General features: G+C 47.2%; 1 protein-coding gene and 1 long non-coding RNA gene across 6 annotated transcripts in view; one reads left to right on the forward strand and one right to left on the reverse strand.

The window, feature by feature from the left end:
* CHD6 (chromodomain helicase DNA binding protein 6) overlaps nucleotides 1-22184 on the reverse strand; it is a 223908-nt gene that overhangs the window by 41940 nt on the left and 159784 nt on the right. For all 5 annotated transcript variants that reach the window (XR_008517177.2, XM_054542308.1, XM_024238849.2 and 2 more), the window contains 8 exons: nucleotides 20047-20211; nucleotides 18581-18760; nucleotides 17406-17516; nucleotides 15529-15731; nucleotides 14619-14818; nucleotides 13737-13896; nucleotides 10659-10748; nucleotides 8445-8548 (listed from right to left, as the gene is read on the reverse strand). Coding sequence is in view for 4 of the 5 variants with exons in the window: in XM_054542308.1 (XP_054398283.1) it covers nucleotides 8445-8548; nucleotides 10659-10748; nucleotides 13737-13896; nucleotides 14619-14818; nucleotides 15529-15731; nucleotides 17406-17516; nucleotides 18581-18760; nucleotides 20047-20211 (1213 nt within the window). In the remaining variant the exon portion in view is untranslated. The remainder of the gene's footprint in view (nucleotides 1-8444; nucleotides 8549-10658; nucleotides 10749-13736; nucleotides 13897-14618; nucleotides 14819-15528; nucleotides 15732-17405; nucleotides 17517-18580; nucleotides 18761-20046; nucleotides 20212-22184) is intronic.
* On the forward strand, nucleotides 211-19295 carry LOC129052235 (uncharacterized). Its single transcript, XR_008517178.1, has 4 exons — nucleotides 211-2601; nucleotides 9654-9685; nucleotides 18241-18364; nucleotides 18550-19295. It is a non-coding gene; the product is annotated as an uncharacterized LOC129052235 (long non-coding RNA).

The raw sequence follows: 22184 nt of genomic DNA on the forward strand, positions 1-22184 counted from the left end.
AAACCCTGATTTTCAGTTTGATAAAGTCCATGTGTGAGGATTTATTTTATTGAACCTAATGTACTCTTAGAATGAGACAGCATTTGGCCACATAAAAGGCAGAGTCCCCATCAGAGGAGATGGAAGAGCTGAGTGTAAATGAGAACCAGCTGGGCTCTTAGGAACAAACCTGATTTAACTGTGTTTGGTATTTCATTTCTATTTTGGTTTTTGTTCTCGTATCACTGTTGATGCAGTTGTATCCTTCATGCTGTAGGTAGCACCTGGTTCTTTTCCCTGAGGAACTGTGGGTAGCTGATCTTTTAATCCACAGTGGCTCTCCTGCCATATCCATGACAGGTGCTGCCCACATGAGGTACCTGGCACAAGAAGCTCTGCAGTGCCTTATGTTCTTTACTCACTTATTCCTTACGGCAATGACTTGATTGCTCTAAGTCTCTCATGAGGTCGTGAGCTTCCTAGGAGCAGAACCTGTATCTGTTTTTGCTCATCATTATATAATCAGTATCTAGCAAAGGGCCTGACACTGTACAGACTCAACAAACAACTGACCAGATGAGTCGGTTTTGCCTAGATTCTTTTCTCTTCCAATCACTGTTGTAGGAAGAAGAACCACTCTCACCCTTTCCCCACGTTCCTGCCCCAGCTCACATCAAACAGAAACTTCCCCAATACTCCTGCTTTTAAGGAGGTTTCAGCCAGTTTCTCCACCTGCTCCTCATGAAGACAGGGGTAATTTAAATGACAGGTGAGATGGTGAAATCCTTCCCTTACTGTCCCCTTACTACTGACGGAGGCCAACTGTCCAGGAGTATACCACCTTCACACTCTGTGCTCAGGCACGGAGCAAGCTGGGACCCTCCCTGACCTGGGCAAGCTTCTACTCTGTAGACTTTCTCTTGTCATGTGTGGATCTGAAGCCTAGAGACAGATTCAGTATTTTTATTTCTCAATTAGCTGTGAAGCTGGAGGTGAGGAAGAATGACTGTTTCAGTCCCCTAGAAAACCCTAACAACTGTCCTGAAGAGAGGCCAGTAGGAGCTGCAACAGCAATACAAAGACAAAGAGCAACGTGACAGGCCCGTGAGGGGGTGTCGGCTGCCTGCCTCTTTTCACTTTTAGTCTATAAGCTGCTCTCTAAGAATATCAACAGAAATATTAAAGTCTGTATGTCAAGGAAAATTTCACACATCCAGGCTACCTTGGAGGGGCAGCAGTCACTCAACCCAACTGAGCTGTCAAGAGCATAATTTAGAATAGGTTTGCCACAGAAGTCTTTTTGCTGCAGGCTAAAGCTCCAACCAAAAACTAAGCCAATGCTAATGGGGTCAGCTTGGAGATGGATCTATGGCTATATTCATCTCATTTACAGGGTTACAGCAGGCTATGTCTGGAGTGGACTAAAAGATCCACAAGCCCAGGCATGGTGGCTCACGCCTGTAATACCAGCACTTCAGGAGGCTGAGGCAAGAGGATTGCTTTGAGTCCAGGAGTTTGAGACCAGCCTGGTTTGGACAACATATGAGATCCCCTCTCTACAAAAAATTAAAAAAAAAAAAATTAGCCAGGCATGGTGGTGTGCACCTGTAGCCCCAGCTACTTGGGAGGCTGAGGTGGATGGATCACTTGAACCTGGGAGTTCAAGTCTACAGTGAGCTGTGATCATGCCACTGTACTCCAGCCTGAGTGACAGAGTAAGACCCTGTCTCTTAAAAAAAAAAATTTCACAAAACCTCAGTCAACGAACAGTCATGTGTTTCTTAGCAAAGAAAATGGCTGCAGCTCTACAGCTCATGCTTAACCAAGCATGCAGGTGAAGTGGGGAGGGCTTCCTGACACAATATCCCTGAAAAGTGAACACCAGACAGACTGGCTTTCTGAAAATGGCTGAGTATCACATCTCCAGAGCTGCTGAATATCTGAGAAGCTGTCACCTGGTAAGACATGTTGTATGGGCTTGGTTATACTGTGATGAGGGCTAAGGTTAGAAAGGGGTGGTCAGATGTGTTACATAGATGAGGACAGGTCTAAGCCTAAGCTCATGGAATAGGCAGCACCCAGGCAAGGGCAGGATCTGATTTGGACTCTGGCGGGTGCCAAAGAGGATGGGCCCATGAGGCATCCGTCCAATCTCATCTAAGTTGACTCCAATGTAACCATCCAACTAAACTGATCTGGCGCTATGCAGAGTCTGCATTTATGGCTTAGGATCAGTCTCCTAGCACTGAGAACAGAGGCTTTTTCTTCTCTTGTCTTTATAGCATTATCTGCTAAACTAATCCTGTACAATGAGACACTTCAGACACTGCACAAATCACCTTCAAGGCCTCTGCCCCTCAGCTGTAACTGTAAATTCCAAGTTCACCTCAACTGACAATCTGTGAGAATCTGAATGGAATTGAGTGATGAAGCGTCATCTTAACATCTCACAGGTGTGATCAGGAAACACAAATTAATTTATACTCCCCAAAACTCCTTCAACAAGCAGAAGAGTTTGGGAGCGACCTTATGTATCATCTGGGCTGACTCTATCTCCAACATGAGACTAAGAGATCAACTGATTAATCCCAATACCCTGAACCGTGATTAGGAAACTAGAAGGTAGGGCACCAATAATAACCTGTCTTTTCCAGGTGAGAAGGCGTCTTGGACCTCCTTAGATTCCTGTCCACTTTTACACATTCTAAGGCTATGTCCTTCACGTGAGAATTATTAATAATATCTTCCTGGTGAGTTGTATCTATCATCATTGTGTAATGACCCCCTTTCTTCCAAATTATGCTTTTTGCCTCACAGACTGTGTGTGATACTGATTTGCCTTACCAGGTTATTGTTAGTAATTTCTGGGCATGTCTTGTTTCACCTCTTGGATGTCAACCTCACTCTGTCCTCTAAGTCTCATCTTCTCTTTCATGTCTTCATCTCTTTATCTCTCAGGGATCTGTTTCTTTAGCTCTGCTTTCTTGGACCAGACAGCTTTTTCTTGCTTCCCTTTCCTGGAGGGGCAGCCCTTTCAAGGCCATGTTTTCCATTTCTGTGGGTATTAAAAACCCAGTCCTTCTGGTCCACTGTCATATTGGCTCCTAAGCTTTCAGTTCTGACTTTAAATGACTTCTGCATTTGGGGACTTCCCTTATTTCTTCCAAGTCCTGATCTACCTTGGTTTTCTGTATGTCTATGGTGGGTGTGTTGGGGTGGGGGAGGAAGAAGTAGCAGCATGTAAATTCTACCTGCCATACTTCTGGGACTTCAGATGCGTTCTCTTTTCACAGCATGTTGTTGCCATGCAGGGACTTGGCAATGTGCCCTAAAACCACCACTGAAATGAGACTCAGGGTCACTAGGCCTTTCCCCACAAACCAAATTCAGATGCTCTGGAATCTGGCTGCCTTTAGCAGCCTGTTGTCTTCTGGGGTCCTTCCAAAACTAGGTTAAGCCAAGTCTGGGTTGCACTGTGGTACCTTGTGACTAACAGGGAGATCACACACTTCTTTCTACTTTGGAGCTGAGTTCTATCCCTGCACTGTCCAACAGAGGAGCCACGAGCTACATGGGGCTATTTAAGTTTAAATTAATTAAAAGTACATAAAAGCTCTCCCTCTCCCTCTCCCTCTCCCTCTCCCTCTCCCTCTCCCTCTCCCTCTCCCTCTCCCTCTCCCTCTCCCTCTCCCTCTCCCTCTCCCTCTCCCTCTCCCTCTCCCTCTCCCTCTCCCTCTCCCTCTCCCTCTCCCTCTCCCTCTCCCTCTCCCTCTCCCTCTCCCTCTCCCTCTCCCTCTCCCTCTCCCTCTCCCTCTCCCTCTCCCTCTCCCTCTCCCTCTCCCTCTCCCTCTCCCTCTCCCTCTCCCTCTCCCTCTCCCTCTCCCTCTCCCTCTCCCCTCTTTTTTCGGTCTCCCTCTCCTTCTTTTTTCGGTCTCCCTCTGTTGCCGAAGCTGGACTGTACTGCCGGGATCTCGGCTTGCTGCAACCTCCCTGCCTCGGGCTCCTGTGACTCTCCTGCCTTGGCCTGCCGAGTGCCTGGGATTGCAGGCGCGCGCCGCCACGCCTGAATGGTTTTTGTATTTTTGGTGGAGACGGGGTTTCGCCGTGTTGACCGGGCTGGTCTCCAGCTCCTGGCCTCGAGTGATCTGCCTGCCTCGGCCTCCCGAGGTGCTGGGATTGCAGACGGAGTCTCGCTAACTCAATGCTCAATGGTGCTCAGGCTGGAGTGCAGTGGTGTGATCTCGGCTCTCTGCAACCTCCACCTACCAGCCTCCTGCCTTGGCCTCTTAAAGTGCTAAGATTACAGCCTCTGCCCCACCGCCACCCCGTCTAGGAAGTGAGGAGCGTCTCTGCCTGGCCGCCCATCGTCTGGGATGTGAGGAGCCCCTCTGCCCGGCCGCCCTATCTGGGAAGTGAGGAGCGCCTCTGCCCGGCCGCCCATCATCTGGGATGTGAGGAGCGCCTCTGCCCGGCTGCCACCCCGTCTGGGAGGAAGTGAGGAGCGCCTCTGCCCGGCTGCCCCGTCTGGGAGATGAGGAGCACCTCTGCCCGGCCGCCCCGTCTGGGAGGAAGTGAGGAGCGCCTCTGCCCTGTTGCCCTATCTGGGAAGTGAGGAGCGCCTCTGCCTGGCCGCCACCCCGTCTGGGAAGTGAGGAGCGCCTCTGCCCGGCTGCCACCCCATATGGGAAGTGAGGAGCGCCTCTGCCCAGCCGCCCCTTCTGGGAGGTGAGGAGCGCCTCTGCCCAGCCGCCCCGTCTGGGAGGTGAGGAGTGCCTCTGCCCGGCCGCCCCGTCTGGGAGGTGAGGAGCGCCTCTGCCTGGCCGCCACCCCGTCTGGGAGGAAGTGAGGAGCACCTCTGCCCAGCTGCCCCATCTGGGAAGTGAGGAGCGCCTCTGCCCGGCTGCCACCCCCTATGGGAAGTGAGGAGCGCCTCTGCCCGGCCGCCCACTCTGGGAAGTGAGGAGCGCCTCTGCCCGGCCGCCCACTCTGGGAAGTGAGGAGCGCCTCTGCCCGGCCGCCCACTCTGGGAGGTGAGGAGTGCCTCTGCCCGGCCGCCCACTCTGGGAGGTGAGGAGCGCCTCTGCCTGGCCGCCACCCCGTCTGGGAGGAAGTGAGGAGCACCTCTGCCCGGCCGCCCACTCTGGGAGGTGAGGAGCGCCTCTGCCTGGCCACTCCGTCTGGGAAGGGAGGAGCGCCTCTGCCCGGCCACCCCGTCTGGGAGGTGAGGAGCGCCTCTGCCCGGCTGCCACCCCGTCTGGGAGGAAGTGAGGAGCACCTCTGCCCGGCTGCCCCATCTGGGAAGTGAGGAGCGCCTCTGCCCGGCCGCCACCCCATATGGGAAGTGAGGAGCGCCTCTGCCTGACCACTCCGTCTGGGAGGTGAGGAGCGCCTCTGCCCGGCCGCCCCGTCTGGGAGGTGAGGAGTGCCTCTGCCCGGCCGTCACCCCGTCTGGGAGGAAGTGAGGAGCACTTCTGCCCGGCTGCCCCGTCTGGGAGATGAGGAGCACCTCTGCCCGGCCGCCCCGTCTGGGAGATGAGGAGCACCTCTGCCCGGCCGCCCCGTCTGGGAGGTGAGGAGTGCCTCTGCCCGGCTGCCACCCCGTCTGGGAGGAAGTGAGGAGCACCTCTGCCCGGCCGCCCCCTCTGGGAAGTGAGGAGCGCCTCTGCCTGGCCGCCACCCCGTCTGGGAGGAAGTGAGGAGCGCCTCTGCCTGGCTGCCCCATCTGGGAAGGGAGGAGCACCTCTGCCCGGCCGCCACACCGTCTGGGAAGTGAGGAGCGCCTCTGCCTGGCTGCCCCATCTGGGAAGGGAGGAGCACCTCTGCCCGGCCGCCACACCGTCTGGGAAGTGAGGAGCGCCTCTGCCTGGCTGCCCCATCTGGGAAGGGAGGAGCACCTCTGCCCGGCCGCCACACCGTCTGGGAAGTGAGGAGCGCCTCTGCCTGGTCGCCCCGTCTAGGAGGTGAGGAGCGCCTCTGCCCGGCCGCCCAGTCTGGGAAGTGAGGAGCGCCTCTGCCCGGCCGCCCTGTCTGGGAGGTGAGGAGCGCCTCTGCCTGGCCGCCACCCCATCTGGGAGGAAGTGAGGAGCGTCTCTGCCCGGCCGCCCCGTCTGGGAAGTGAGGAGCGCCTCTGCCCGGCCGCCCCCTCTGGGAAGTGAGGAGCGCCTCTGCTCGGCCGCCCCCTCTGGGAAGTGAGGAGCGCCTCTGCTCGGCCGCCCCGTCGGGGAAGTGAGGAGCGCCTCTGCCCGGCCGCCCCGTCTGGGAGGTGAGGAGCGCCTCTGCCCGGCTGCCACCCGGTCTGGGAGGAACTGAGGAGCGCCTCTGCCCGGGCGGCCCCGTCTGGGAAGCGAGGAGTGCCTCTGCCCGGGCGGCCCCGTCGGGGAAGTGAGGAGCGCCTCTGCCCGGCCGCCCCGTCTGGGAGGAGAGGAGCGCCTCTGCCCGGGCGGCCCCGTCTGGGAAGCGAGGGGCGCCTCTGCCCAGCCGCCCTGTCTGGGAGGTGTACCCAACAGCTCCGAAGAGACAGCGACCATCGGGAGCGGGCCATGAGGACGATGGCGGTTTTGTTGAAGAGAAGGGGAGGAAGTGTGGGGAAAGGAAGGAAAGATCAGATTGTTGCTGTGTCTGTGTAGAAAGGGGTGGGCATAGGAGACTCCATTTTGTTCTGACTAGGAGAAATTCTTCTGCCTTGGGATGCTGTTGATCTATGGCCTTTCCCCCAGCCCCCTGCTCTCTGAAACATGTGCTGTGTCAACTCAGGGTTAAACGGATTAAGGGTGGTGCAAGATGTGCTTTGTTAAACAGATGCTTGAAGGCAGCATGCTCTTTAAGAGTCATCACCACTCCCTAATCTCAAGTACTCAGGGGCACAAACACTGCAGAAGGCCGCAGGGTCCTCTGCCTAGGAAAACCAGAGACCTTTGTTCATGTGTTTATCTCCTGACCTTCTCTCCACTATTATCCTATGACCCTGCCATATCCCCCTCTCCGAGAAACACCCAAGAATGATCAATAAATACTTCAGAAATTAAAACAAAAAAAAAAAAAAAAAAAGAAAAACAAAATCCTGATTCCACAAATAAAAAAAAAAAAAAAAAAAAAAAAAGAAAAAAAAAAAAAAAAAAAAAAAAAAAAAGTACATAAAAATACACTTGCTCAGTTACATTAGTCACATTTTAAGTGCTCAATAGCCACACAGGGCTGGTGGCTTTCACAGCAGACAGTGCAGAATTAGGGCATTTCTATCATCGCATGTAGTTCTACTGGACAGCACCGCTTTAGCCTAACCCCAGCGGTTTGACAAAGGGTTCTCAGCAGCACTGCACCACCTGAAGCCTGCATTCTCAATACCAGTATCCAAGTTTTGAGTGGATTCCAAATTAAAATATGTATAGGCATGGTTGTTACTTAAATATAGCTGGTTAGCCTGTAAAAGTTGAAGAATTCCCTTTAAAGAATATACATTAGAAAGTTAACAACCTTCCAAAGGCAGAGTAACATGGGAGAGTGGAATAGCACCCAGCACCTATTATGTACCAAGCACTGTTCTAGGTGGTCTACATTTAATGTAATATTTAATCTTTAAACAACCCCTAGGTAGGCTGTTTTGATACTATACCTCCTCCATTGTATAAGTGAGAAAATAAGAGAAGCTTATGACTTGCCCAATGTCACACATTTAGTATGTAGTGGAGTTGATAGCTAAAGCCAGGTATACCTAACTCTTTTCAGTTTAAACCTTGCTCATTTTAAAATTTCTGTTGATTCACCTGGCAGGGAAAGTGTGTATCAGGTATACTATGGGTGACTATCATTTGCACTTTCATCATTCATTTTAATGGCTGGCAGTTGGCTGAAAGCAAGGGCAGTTGTTTCAAACACTGCCAGAGGTGAAGAAAGGGGGCACTTACTTCAGTTTTTCCAAGTGCTTAAAAAAACCTCTCAGTCCCCTTTAGTGGCTCAATTACCACATTTTTAAAAAGACAGTCTATGCTATCTTCTATGCTTAGTTTTTAAAATGCCAATGGAGTAAAAGATACACACTAGGAAGATGTAGATTATCTAAAATGACCTTATAATTCTGCATATATATGAAATGCGGAAACTTAGCATTTCCCGCCATTTATTTACTCCTTCATTCAAGGTGCCTACTATGTGCCAGGCACTGGGGACTATTAGAGGCAGTCCCACATGTGACAGCATGCACAGGCAAGGGAGGAAGATATACACCAAACAGGTTCTTTGTGGCCTGAATGTTCCTCAATAATATAATATTCGCAGTATTATTGTGAGCCATACATTCATCTGGTGGAAATTCCAAGGGGGCAGCGGTGAAGCTCTACTTTTTAAGATGAATGTGTAACAGAATGATGGAGTTTTGCAGGAACATGCCGAGCTTAGTCGGAGGGGCTGAACTCATCCTTCCTGGGGGAAACTGATCCAGAAGGGAACGACTTCAGAGAAATACACACCATGCTTGAACACGCCAATGAGAAGGGACTTATCGGCTTCAGCATCCCACCAATCCACTGGGATCTCCATGTAGTCGATGTCGGGCAGAGGTACATCCAGCTCTCTAGGGAAGGAAGGGCGTAGACTCAAAACAACACAAAAGCTACTGGCCCAACCCTGGTATTAGGCCACAGTCCTACTGGCATGCTGAGATGCTAAAGTAACAATAAACAAAAGGATTAGGAAGGCTGTGGGTCATTGTTTCTTAACCAGGGCTTTGCATGAGAATCACTTAGGGAGTGATTTAAGCATAAGTACTTGATTTCCAGGCTCTACCTTTGACAGACTGACACAGTCTTGAAGCACCTCTTGGAGAACCCAATGTCAGTTGGTCCAGGGTGGCATCTTGGGATCCATATGTATGGAGTACTAATGTACACCTTATGTGAACCACAGCAAAGGCCACTGATATATTGGACATCTGAAGGTAGAGCTTCCCCAACAGTTGAATGCATACATGATTGTATGTTTAAAATAGTGCCCAAATCATTGTGGCTCAGTATGTTGCCTCAACAAGTAGAGATCTTACGCACCATTTAGGAACAAGAGTCCACACTGGAACAAGTGGGTATATCAGGAGGACCTTTCAGAGGGTAAGTGCCATAACAGGTGGCACCTCCTGGCAGTGGTCTATTAGATCAAAATTGATCAAAAACTGCATTGCTCCTGGCCAAAGGGATGCACATAACTCACCCTAGGGCACAGACATGCAGGTGTTAGCCCCTCTCTGAGTTTCTGTACATGTTTGGAGAGCTCACATAAATCCTAAGTTCACTGTCTTCATTCATCTGAGTACAGTCCTCGCTCTTTAAGGCTTTGAGGTTTAGGGAATAGCATGCACCTGGATGGCTTCTCCTTCCCCCTCCAGCTGCCTCTGAAGTTTCTTCTTCCGTCAGACTCTTACTGTGACACAGGACTGAATGCTCCCTACTAGGCCCAGCTCCCTCTGTGGGGATAGCGTTTCCTGACCCCCACCTTTCCAGGGATCCATGGCTCTGCCTGCCCAGTGCCATGGCTGAATGACTTTTATGGGATGAACTACTGTTCATGCTTCATGGCAACTTCTCCACAAGAAGGTATTCAACCTGAACAGCAGCAGTAAGAGACAGAGGAATGCAGAGGAAGGAAGAGGGTGGGCAGCGGACTTACTCTCTCTGTGTTCTACCTAGCTACCACCTATGACTTCCTACACATGACAGCGGTAAGTTCAGAGTACTTCTGCCAGGTAACACTTGATGGATATTATCAGGTGGAATTCTGCTGCATTTATATGACTCAAATTCAACCTGTCTACCAAACACACAACCTCCCCATCCCTGCTGGAAATTACACTGGTGACTCTGAAAGGCACAGAAAGTGGTAACAGTTGCTGAGGAGCCTGGCTCTGATTACAAGTTGCCCCATGGGTCGAGTTGTCTATGTCCCTCTCTCTTACTTTAGTGCTCCTATGACCTCTAAAGACACTAGCATTGCTCAATGGAAAGCAAGAGAAAGAAGAAACCACGGCCCTAGGTAATCTCAACACAAAGTCCAGATATCAGCACTCTTGGTATTCTCTAGGAATGACAGGTGTGCACAGGGCTAGCAAACTGCACCTGGTGATCCCATTTATAAAGTGGGACTTTCTGACAGCTTTATTAAGTGGAAGCTGAGAACCTGGTAGCCTCAATCTTGGAAATCTTGGGATACTCCCACAGGATTCTATAGCTTTCCAAACACTAATTTGCAAAACTAACATGCAACAAAACAAACAGGCCGCACATATTATTAATATGATTAGCAAATAAAGGAAATATGTATATGAGTACTAAGGCAAAGAATGGGATGGTGGGTAAAACTTCCAGTCTATACATGTCAGATCAGTAACCGACACTCATTCTACAGTAAATGACTGTTTTAAAAGAAAATTTATAACACTTTTGAGGGAAATAAAATGAACTAACTCACCAAAAGCTAGGTTTCTAAGAAAAGGTTTTCTCCTTTATTTTATTTGTAGATGACCTGATGAATTGTCCTTATTCTACTTGCCTGTTCTCCCATCTGGGTCACTGGTCCTGGGCAGGGGGTAGGAGGAACATGGGCCTCTTTAAGCACAGGCAAGTTTGGCCAGCTCCATGAATAGGCATTTTATGTCAATTCTTTAACGCTGATATGTTAAGTTTCATTTGCTTTACCTGGCAGGAGATCCTTCAAATGCTTTCTCAGCTGCTTCTCCCAGTATTTCAGCTTTTAGGTAGTACAGCATCCGAACTCGCAAAAGTACTCTATGAAAGGTGAACACATTAATGCAAACAAATTAGAACCCATAACTGTCTGTGAACCACATCCCCAAGTTAACACTGGGAAATTCTGGGCATTCCCATGTAGTTAATATTATGAAGTAACAGAAGAGAAGGCACTAGAAAAACAAAACATTATGGCAGACATTATTATGATCATTCCCATTTTACAAAAAAAAAAGACCACATCAGTTATCTGTTAGATCATTCTGTAAGCCACAGGGGGCAGCAGGAACAGACAGCTCTTCTCATCTTTAAGAGTACTCACCCCTTCCATGTGGCCACAGTGACCTCTTAGGCAGAGGTGGCTTCCGAGAGGCCAGCTACTGAAGAGTGAGTAGGGTGAACAGTGGTGCTTTCAAACAGTTTCACTTGTACACATTTAAATGAATAAATGAATAAAGGCAAGTGTCTATTTTTCATGGCAGTATGTCTTCTCTTCTGAGGTGCTCAATTCATTTTTATTCTGTATGGACTACACTCAGGCTCCAAGGGAATGCATCAAACATGTCTCAGACAAAGCAATTAAGCAAGTATTTGTTGGGCAACTGCTATATGCGCTGCATCATGCCGGGTGCTATAGGTATATAACAAAAGTAATGCCTTTTGCCATCGGATGACCCTTGACAACAAGCTGGTATCATGCTCTTGGGCATCCCGGCCTGCAGAGTCATGAGCAAATACCCAGTCTTTGGTATTCTGTTACAGCAGCAGAAAATGGACTATGACAAAGGGGTAAGGCCTCTGAGAAATCATAATTTCTATGTATTAGATCTGGGTAGAAAGTGCCACTGTGGGCTCAAGTTGTAGGTGGCAACACACAAAGTCAGAACTTATAGATTGGAAAGAACCCTTATTATCTCTGGTATAACACTTCTCATCTCAGCTGCCAATCAACTCAAATAATTCTGAGATAATTTTTTTTTTTTTTTTTTTTTGAGATGGAGTTTTGCTCTTGTCGCCCAGGCTGGAGTGCAATGGCGCGATCTTGGCTCACTGCAACCTCCCCCTCCTAGATTCAAGCGGTTCTCCTGCCTCAGCCTCCTGAGTAGCTGGGATTATAGATGCCCGCCACCATACCTGGATAACTTTTTATATTTTTAGTACAGACGGGGTTTCACCATGTTGGCCAGGCTGGTCTTCAACTCCTGACCTCAGGTGATTCGCCCACCTCGGCCCCCCAAAGTGCTGGGATTATAGGTGTGAGCCACAGCGCCCAACCTGTTTGTTTGTTCACTTATTTATTTTTAAAGCCCAGAGAATAAGAACTTTTAAGAATTTATAACCACTGCCAATCCTTAATTTGTAGATGGTCGTAGCTGACAGCCTCCTTAGTAAAAACTGGAACAGAATGTCAGAGTCCTGCCTGCTGAGACTTAGCTCAATTAGAGTAGAGCTTTCCTGAAAATGTCTGTCTCCCTAAGATAGGGAGAGCTGTTTCCATTTCTATGAAGAGAAACAAATGTGTTGATGTCTGACAATATCTGCAGCATGAAAGAACAGAATTTAAAGCCAGTAGTGTTCAATTCTCCTCCAAATGGAAGGGAAATCAATTCAGAGGATGGATGGACAATTCCTCATAGCCAGCCCCCTCCTCCAAGCTGGTGTCTGAACTCAAAGGGACACACAGCTGCCGCAGGTTTTTAACACCGTTGGTTTAGCCAAAGAAAACAATCCATTAATATTTTGGGTGGCGACATATCCTTTTTTCTTTTTAGAAGTATTTTACTGATGTTAAATATACTTCTATAACGTGCACACTGCAAAAATGTATAGCTTAATGAATTACTACAAACAAAACATATGTGTGTATTCGGCAACCAGATCAGGAAGCAGAATATTTTCCCTTAAGTCCCCTTGGTATTCCCTTCCAGTTACTATCCCATCCCCAGTGGATAACCATTATCCTGTCTGCTTTTAGCTTAGATTTGAAACAGCGCTTTTTAACTTTTTAAAGGTTCTTTTGATGACAATTTCATGGCTAAAATAATATAGTACTAATAATAACAACACTTTGAGTGCTTACTGCTGTTTCTGAAGAGCTCGTACTTTTGTGTACAATAGTTTTTATTACAGTATTGGGCATGAGACTTATCTTCAAATATTTGAGGTGACCAAGGGAAAGGATTATACTTTATCTGTAAAAGAAAAAAAAAACCAAAAAACACCCCACAACCCAACAACTACAAAATCATTAAGAGGATGTTATAGGGAGACGGGAAAACCCAAGCAAGAGCTCTTAACCTATAAGGTAATAAACTCTTGATTACCAGAGGTGTGTAACCGGAGGCCCTCACACTGCCTACCAGGAATGCTGGGAAGATAACTCTTGCGTGACCTTGACATGAATTAGATCGTTTCCAAGGGTCAGATACATTGCACAGTGGTGCAAATATCTACATGCAAACTTGCCATTGTTTTGCTGCTGAATGCCTAAGTCCCCAAGACTAAACTACATATGAACAAAGTTTCATTTTTCAATCACTGTTTTTTTTTTTTTGCTGTCTCCATCCCACCCAACCCCAGCTGTTAGCCTACAGATACAAAGCATACTATCTCAAATGCATGTCTATCAAATAACTGAAGGCCATGAACGGCAACAGCAAACTGGAAGAGGAGGCTGAGAGTGGCAGCAACCAAGGCCGCAATGTTCTGCCCTTGTTAATGTGACCTCAGGGGCAGAGGATGACCTGACTGGTTTTTGAGAGTCAAAATAGAAAAATCCTCAGGGGTATATACAATGCAATGGCAGAGGGGCCAGGTTCTGTGGGAGAGCAGAGGTACTGTTAAAGGAGTTATAGGAGCTGTAACATGAATTCTGACCCAGCTTAGACCACAGATAACACATCCCGTCTTTCTAGACCTTGCATGGAAGTAGTACAAGAGCATGAAGTGGTCTCCCTGTGGGGTTCCCAGGAATCGAAGCAGTCTGAGTCGGGCTGCTACCAGGGTATGGGGAGGAGGGACACTCACTTGTTGCAGTGCTGTTTGAGGTGTTTCTTATAGCCATCATCATGCAAGACCACCTCGGGGTTGCAGGTGGCTAGCCAATCTGCATCCTTTAGCTCTGGGATTAGCAGCTGGTTCTTCGTCTTCTTCCCCTTCCTCCCTCTGGGGACTGGGGCAGACAAGCCTGAAACAGAAACACAGCATAGGGCAAGTGGATAGCCAAGGGGGGGTTACACACGGGTTTTAGAAGAGCTGGACTGGGGTTTGTTAGAACAGAGTTGGGCTGTGGTCTGGATGACAGACCCTACTCCTTAGCCCACAGGTGGTGGTGGTAGGAAGGCCATGCACTTGGTCTCCTCCTTAGTAAATAAACTCCAGGACCATTTAGTCTGTCAGTAAGATTTCCCAAGTACCCTGTGAGGATTAAGAAAGGTGTAACATAACCTGTGCCCTTTGGGAACTTATAACCTGGCTGGGAAAAAAGGAACATTTGACCTGAAACTTCAAGGGGAGCCTTAGCCAAGGACAGGGAAGGAGTGTGGCACAAGAAAAGGCACAGACAGAGGTGGGACAGGGACAGGATGGTGAAATGCAAAAGGCAAGTCACAGAGCACTGGGTGTGCATCCCTAATTCAGAGGGGGAACTTGTGTGAGACTCAGGTTAGTGGGCAGGACCGGATGTGGGAAACTTTAAGAGGGCCCAGTTGTACTTCAACAAAATATCACAGGTAACACTGGGAGATTCTGAGGCAGAAATGAAAGCAACATCTTTTCCCACTGGTAACATTATGAAAAACATCTGAGAAAGAGAAGTCCCCCAAAGCACAGCAGTATGGCCCCGCAGACGAAGAGGGAACGAAGTGCATGGGAATCGTGCTTCTTAGGCATGGCCCTGCCACCTCTCACCTGAGTGGTTCTGGAGGGTCTGGGCTTGCCCATCTTTGGTAGGTGTGATCAGTTCCCAAATGAAACTCTTGATCTTCTCGTCCCCCTTATAATGCTTGACACAGTACACCAGGAGGGCACGGCAAATCATCTCCATGTCCTTCTCGTTCAGATGCCACTTGAATCGGCCATGAGTCAGGATGTCCTTCCACCGGCCCCAGCTGACAGTGGACATACAGACAGGTGTTGGAGGGAGGATGGGCCAGGCCATGCATGCAGCCTCCCCACAGGAGAAACAAGAGCCATACATGCTTTTTGTTCTCTGTAGGTCTGTTAATCATTCCAAGGGCTTTGTCCCAAAAGGCCTTTGAGGACCACCTGACTGTAGCACACCAAATATCACTAAAGTGACCTGGACGTTGGACACTGAGAGCTTCATATGGCCACTACCATGTTAAAAAGGGGGGGACCAAAATACTGGGAGCAGGGAATAAATTTGGAATTAAAAAGAGTCCAGCAGCACTATTCAAAAGCAATGATAGCTCATGGAAGCTGAACCTTTGATTTCTACCAGAGCCAAAGCCCCGCACGAATCATGCCTTGACTATAACATCTGTTGTGTGGACTCCTTATATATCCTTGGGGGATGGGGGGAAGCAGGAAATCAGTACCAGACAGCAAATTAGGACCAGAGATTTGTTGTGACAGGCATATGAGAAAATCATGGCATGTCTGCATTGTGGTTGCGGAGCATACAGTGACTGAGAGGGATGCTGGGCAGAAGGCACAGTTCTCTCTTGCTCCAACAGATCCCCCTTTGCCCTATAATTCCAAAGGTGACTGGAGAGACATCCTAGACAAATCTCAGGGACTGAAAAACAGAGAGGAACAAACAACAATAACAACAAAACCAAGCAGAGCCAATACCCACCCAAAGATGAGCAGGTTCTTCTCTACCCGGAAGCACTCCGCTCGGAGGTAGCGCCTGGCTTTGTCATTGAGGCGCCTGGATCTTGTGGGCCTTTCGTCTGAGTCGCTGTCTAACTCTGAAAACTCCATGAGCTCGTCTTCCTCAAACGAGTTGTAGTGTTTGGTCTGCTTTCTCACGCGAGGTCGGTCGATCACTAAGCTTTCCTAGAAATGGAGAGGACTACTGGGAAGAAAGTCCTCTTTTCTCTACTCCTTTCACAAAGCATAAGTGTATCCTCAGGACACATTTGGGATAGAACCATGCCCCTGTCTCATCCCCCAGCACGAAGGGCTCTTCCTAGCACACCTGCAGTCTCCATGACCACAGGACAAGCAGAGAAGATTCTCTGGGACTTGCTCAAGTTGACGTGCTCCCTGGCCCCCAGTGCTGCTTGTCACCATCTGTTGTTTCTGCAGTCTTTCTACCGGGGGTGTGGGCAGGCAAGGCCCCCCCCAGTGACCAAAGTGGTGTCGGCTCTTGCCAAGAAAGACTGGAGTAGTGAAGACCCAGCTGTTCTGCCCAGCATGCAGAGAGCAGTCTGCACTCTGGAGACAAGACAAGCTAGAGAATTCCATCTGCTCAGCAACTTTCTGAAGACAAACGCATATTCCTGCTTTATTTATCTGCCTTCGACTGGTTCTATCCACTAACCTTTTGCCTTTCACTGAAAATACCATCTCCAGCTCAGGAGCCTCGGTCATTCTGATGGCTTCCCTGGCTATGTGTCTTCTCTAGTCTCCACTGCTTCCTGCTCCTACTCCTTCCCCCATACCTCTTCCCCAAGTCAGGCCAACCTCCTGACTACTCCTCCACACAGCCCAGATAACAAATGTCGTGTTATCCCTGCTTTGATCACCATGCCTCCCAACACAGAAGCCTCCAACTGCTTCTGCCTGGCTACAGGGCCACAGAGCTTTCTTCCCCTGCTTGGACCCAATGTCCTGCATACACAGTAGCTTCTTGATTGCAACACCGTGAAACACTTAGAACAGGTTACTAAAGGGGACTGCAGGATCTTCTTAAAAGAGGAAAATGAGCATTTCTATTTATAGGAGAAAAGAAGGTAGATTAAGCAACCTGTGGTGGTTCCGGCTGGATGCTGGTTACTGAATTAGCTAGCTACAAGCAGGAACTGTCTCCCGGCTTTGTGGAACCATGAGAGTTCAATACTCACCTGAGAAGACACTCATTCTGAAGTGAGGTGACAGGGTCAGAGATGAAGGAAGGGAAATCAGCATTTAAGGGGTGCCTCACAGTGGGCTGGGCACTGGTGCCAGTTATACCCACAAATGTTACCTTGTAACCCCACAGTGTGAGCCTGACCACCTCCTCTTCTACTAATCTCAGTGGGGATTAGTAGAAGGCATCCTCTGGTTTCACTCTCAAGTCTGTTCTCTTTCTCATGTTCAGAATTAAGAAAACAAGAGACACTGAAAGAATGGAGGTAAAGCCAACAAACTTTTGTCATGCTTTTTCCCTCTATTATGTGTGAAGTTTCTCTCACAGGAAGTGTTGAAATAGAAATAAAACAGTCACATGCCAGGGATAAAATGTTGGTTTGAGACAGAGGCCTGAACTTGACCTGTGTGCCCCAGTTTCAGTTCTAATTGCCTTCATCTAATTTCCAAGGTGCCCAACAGACTGAATGGCCATTTAAAAATGACAACAGTTAAGATTTATTGAGTGATGTCTATGTGCCAGGCATATTTTAAGCATGGTACAAATATCATTTAAGAACCAAGACTCAAGAGTAAATAATGACTTGAGCTGTGTAGGAATTTATTGTCATGTATGACATTAGTGAATGTTCCATGGAATAAAATATTATTTTGCTGTACCTTTTCATTCTTTGCTTCAGTATCTAGTTCAGCTATTTTAGCCCATTTCTGCCAAAAGTTAGGATCATCTAAGGAAATATCTGTTCTGTTTCCTGAAGCCACAAAGCTAGCCTGTGAAGAAGACAAGAATTAATAAACTGTGCTTGAACACAGCACAAACTAATAAAACACCAATGTTACTTAAGAGAAACCTAAGTATATTACCTATTTGCATTCAAAATCAAACCCTTAACAGAGCTTCCAAAATGAATTGAAAATCTCAAGGCTGTTCTTTTTTTACCTTTTATTTTAAAAATTGGGTGAGGAAATTATAATTTCAACTGAAGGGATCATTTTTTTTTTGGAGCTTAAGCTTGGAAGCAGGAAGGCAAACCCCGGAAGACAATGGCAATATGCCACTTGGTGTCTAGTTTCCTATGAAAGAGTTAATGCTTAAAACTTTTCTAGATTTTTCTTTCAGTGCAACAGTTACCAAATGTCTGCTATGGAAAAGGTACTAGGCTTGGCAGTATGAGGCATACAGACAAGGGATGGTTCACCCATATCCTCCTTATAAAACACTGAATGTCCCACTAAAAAACTTCCAGGTGTCACCAAACAGGAGATTTAATCAAACAGGTCACAAAGCTCACACAGGAATCAGCAGTGGTTGTGGCTAGGGAAACCTGAGAGTGATCTGCTAAGTTTTAAATCCAGTGGCCTAAACAGCAGAGAAAAGAGGCACCCAGACTAGAAGCTGGGAATTTTACGTAAAATCTCTTTCCCATGAAACAAACAAACTAATTGCTTGAGTTTGGGGAATGGAGTGTTCACTGGAGCTTCCACTCTCTATCAGAGATCAAGAAGTGCTCTACAAGGGAATCAAGATGTCCACTGGAAGGTTTCAGAGCAGTCCTTGCAAACAGAGCCAGCTGAGAATAGGAGTGTTTATTCTGTCTGTTAAAGATCAGCTCTCAAAGGTGAGGAGTGGTATTTTCTTTGTATAGTCCCTGACTCCCTATTCAGACTTCCTTCCTCTAAGGATCTACATCTTTAGATAGTCATGCAGACTAAATGTGCAGCCAATTTCTAGGATTTGCATTCAGAGAAACAGAAGCCCTGCTAATGGGTTTCAGAGAATAAACATTTTTTTTTTCTCTCCCAGCCCCAACAGCTCTGGAGACAAGGCCTTGTACCTTGGCAAAAGTGGACCCTTTCCCCTCAGACTGGATGGTGATGGTGTGCGTTCTCCTCTGCAGAATCTGGTCTATGTCTTCTTCACAGAACTTGGAGCCTTCATCTTCTTCATCCATTAAGGCTCCATAAGCACCTTTCCGGAGTAGGTCCTCTACCTCCATTTTTGAGAGCTGCTGTACCTGGACAGGTCACCAAAGACTACTCACAAAGTGGAAAATGTATAGGAGAAAAACAGCCTCAAATCTGGTTTTTGTGATTCAGTGCATAGTTCCTCCACGAACTGCATGTTAGAAGAACAAAGGACATGGGCAACAAACTTCAGCTAGTGAAAACCCAGATGCGATACTCTGGGGAGGGCAGGCAGACAGTCCTCTATAGGTAGCTCTGAAATAAAGCTCAGCACATGATCCAACGTCCCTAACATTCTTCAGGATGTTGGTTATTATCAAATGTCACAAGCCACTACAACTATGCATCACTGAAGATGGTATTTTTGACATCTTTATATTTTAGTTAGAGCTTGTATCTTTAAAAACCTCCAGATGCACCAAACAAGCAGAAGAACAATGATTTATTCATTATTAAATAAATATGTATATTAGCATTGTAAATGATGTCATTTCTCAACTAAAAAAAAAATGATCCCATGACAAATGTGATCCTCTCAAAAAAAACAGGAAATGGGGTTCCAAACACCCTTTTCTGGTTCTAATTAAGGATCTGGTTCTCTTTATATCAATCACAAGAGGGAATTCCATGACTCTCTGCATGACTAACTTGAAGTATTATAGTTAGCAACATATGCATAGCTAAGAGGATATGGAACATCTGGACTAAAGACAACTCATTTAGAAGGTTTAAGCATCCAATCTTTGATGCCCTGAGCCCAGAGATTAAGGAGATATTCTGCTTTGTTTGCCTATACTTTAAGAAACTTTAAGACAATTTAAGAATCTTAGCTGTAATTCTTATGCCCCTAAAGGGGGAAAAATATTTTAACTGCCTTATTTTAAGCTGCTAATTTATTCATTCATTTACTGACCATCCAGCACTTTATGTTTTTAATATGCCGAGCACTGTTAGGGGCCGAGGGGACATAGATAAAATTGGTCCCAGTACACTCTCAAAGCTCAAAGTCTGAGGTATGAGATAAGGCATAGTAACAAATACAATGTTAAGATCTACTGGCTTCTAATGGGCATGGTTAAAAACTCTGTTTACTGAAATGTTACACCAAGCTGGGCAATCCTACCTCATAACTGCTTCTACGGATTTCTTTTAACCACCCAGAAAACACAGACACCTGACACTGAATGATGCCCTGTTGCAGGGAATTACCCAATAATGATGTGAGGGCTGGCTCAATGCAGCGAAAGTGAACCTTAAACAGCTGTAAGAAAAGAAGCCTGCCTGGGCTGTGCGACCAATGCTCCTTAAGACTCCAGAGCAGGCCCATCACACTCACCCCATTGGTGCCGCCCTTTCGGTTGATGTCCTGAAGAACAGCCTTGTCCAGCCCCAGCTTTAGGCTGGCCTTGTCAAACATCTCGCGCTCGTAGGAATTTCGAGTGATGAGGCGATACACCTTCACAGCTTTGCTCTGGCCTATGCGGTGACATCGGGCCTGAGCCTGGGAAGAAGGGTCATACGCATCACGTCACCATATATATAAACAGCAGCAACCCTGGGAATAGGGGAGTGCTTAAATGTCACGTGGTGTGAGTAGCCAGCTCTCGGTTACAAGTAACGGGACTGATTTCAGAACAGAATTTATACCCAAAGGTTGGCTGCCACCTCCGTGGCCACTCATTTCTTCTCCCATTGTGTACTGACTACTGTGTGCCAGGGATAAAGCAATGAGAAGGACATGGTGTCCCATCCTGTGCTCCCACCCCGCTGTGGTCTGTGCAAGGCACCTTGTGAGTGGCACACATTCCCAGGATGCTGTCCTGTTCTCTTGGAAGATACGCTTCAGAGCTGGTAGCACTGAAAATTTATTTTTAAAATTTTGCTACTGAAATTTTCAAACATAGATCAAAATATAGGAAAGTATAATAATCTCTTACGGACAATCTTGTTTATTTTTACCACACTCCACCCTCCCAGATTGTTAGGAAGTAAATCCTAAGCATCATACTGTTTCATCCTTACATATTTCAATACACATTTCTAAAGATACAAACTCTTGTAAAATATATATTATTATCATTGCCACACTTAAAAACAACTGCATTTCTGCTGTGTCACTGAACAGATACCTTTATTCCCTGTATTTTCTCTAAACTAGGAGTTCTACCTTGGAACTTGATCAGCTTAAGATTTGAGCATCTGAATGTCCACCAAGAGGCAGATGGTATCTGGTCGTCTTTCTTTTGAATTGATGATCATTACCTAGATCTGTTAATTCATCAGGGGCTACCCTAATGTACAGTTCATATAGGAGGGACAAGCTAAATATTTGATTCTTTCTCTTTATTTAATCAGTTTTCAAAATAACATCCCAAAAAGTGACCAATGAAAATTTTTTTATTACTTCTTTATGGGATACAATGAAGGCATGCATTTAAATATATCTGCCATGTTTTACTGCACTGCAGTTATTATTCTTATTGCTGTTCACATTTGGCTCATGGGAGCCTCTCTAAGTCGGCTCCTGAGTTCCTTCAACATGACCTAGCAAATGTGGAAAAAAGGAAGGATGAGAATCAACTCTGCGGTATTTGAATGGACTGAAGATATCAGTATGAACTCACGGTTAGGTGTATATGTATATATACACACACATACATACACATACACACACAGATATAGAAATAGGTATGGATATGTGTACATTTATGTTTGTATGTTATATCAAAGACTGGTAGTCTTTCGATAGTTCCCTTGCTTTCAACATATTCCACACTCCTCTTATACATTTCCTGTCCAGACCTGGCTTCAGCCATTTTGTTTCCAGGCGTTCTAGTCTCTTTTAGCAGGAATGTTTTTTCTCCCTGAGTAAGCAAGCAGAGGGGTGATTACTGACACTGAGAGGAAGAGGTGGCCATGCCATGTGAGTGAGCCCTGCAGTTATCACTGGACACCGCGGGTCCTTCTTATCTTTGCCCAGAGCAGTAAGAAATGTGGCCCTTGCTCCTCTGTGAGTTAGTGGCAGAGCAAGTCTGGAGCCTTGGACTTCTGCTCCTGCCCCATGATCTTGATCCTAGAGTCCAGAATTGCAAGCAAGGGGTCCCCTGTGTCTGAGGCCAGGCTGTTTGAGTTGGATTTGAAGTTACTGGGCCCAGAGAAAGGGGTAAGTCTAAGCAGGAATTCTATGTTTGCCCATAAGGGACTCACCCAGTGCCAGAATCCCTGGATATGGAAGCCTCCACCCAGGCCCTGCCGACATTCTTCCCCTAACCTCATGGCTGAAAATGACGCAAGAATTCCTATAACTCAGTACTAAAGTGGCCCAAAGACTAAGAAGCCCAGTTAAGTACTGGGACAGAAGAGAGGCCACTGGGGCGGGGGTACAGGAAATGGCCATTAAAGCAAGGCTAAAGGAGGGTGGGTCCCAGGCACCTCCTGCCACTCGGCCCACTGTGTTAAAGAGGTCCTCCTTGC

This window comes from Pongo abelii, chromosome 21 (assembly GCF_028885655.2).
Source record: "Pongo abelii isolate AG06213 chromosome 21, NHGRI_mPonAbe1-v2.0_pri, whole genome shotgun sequence".
Lineage (NCBI taxonomy): Eukaryota > Metazoa > Chordata > Mammalia > Primates > Hominidae > Pongo > Pongo abelii.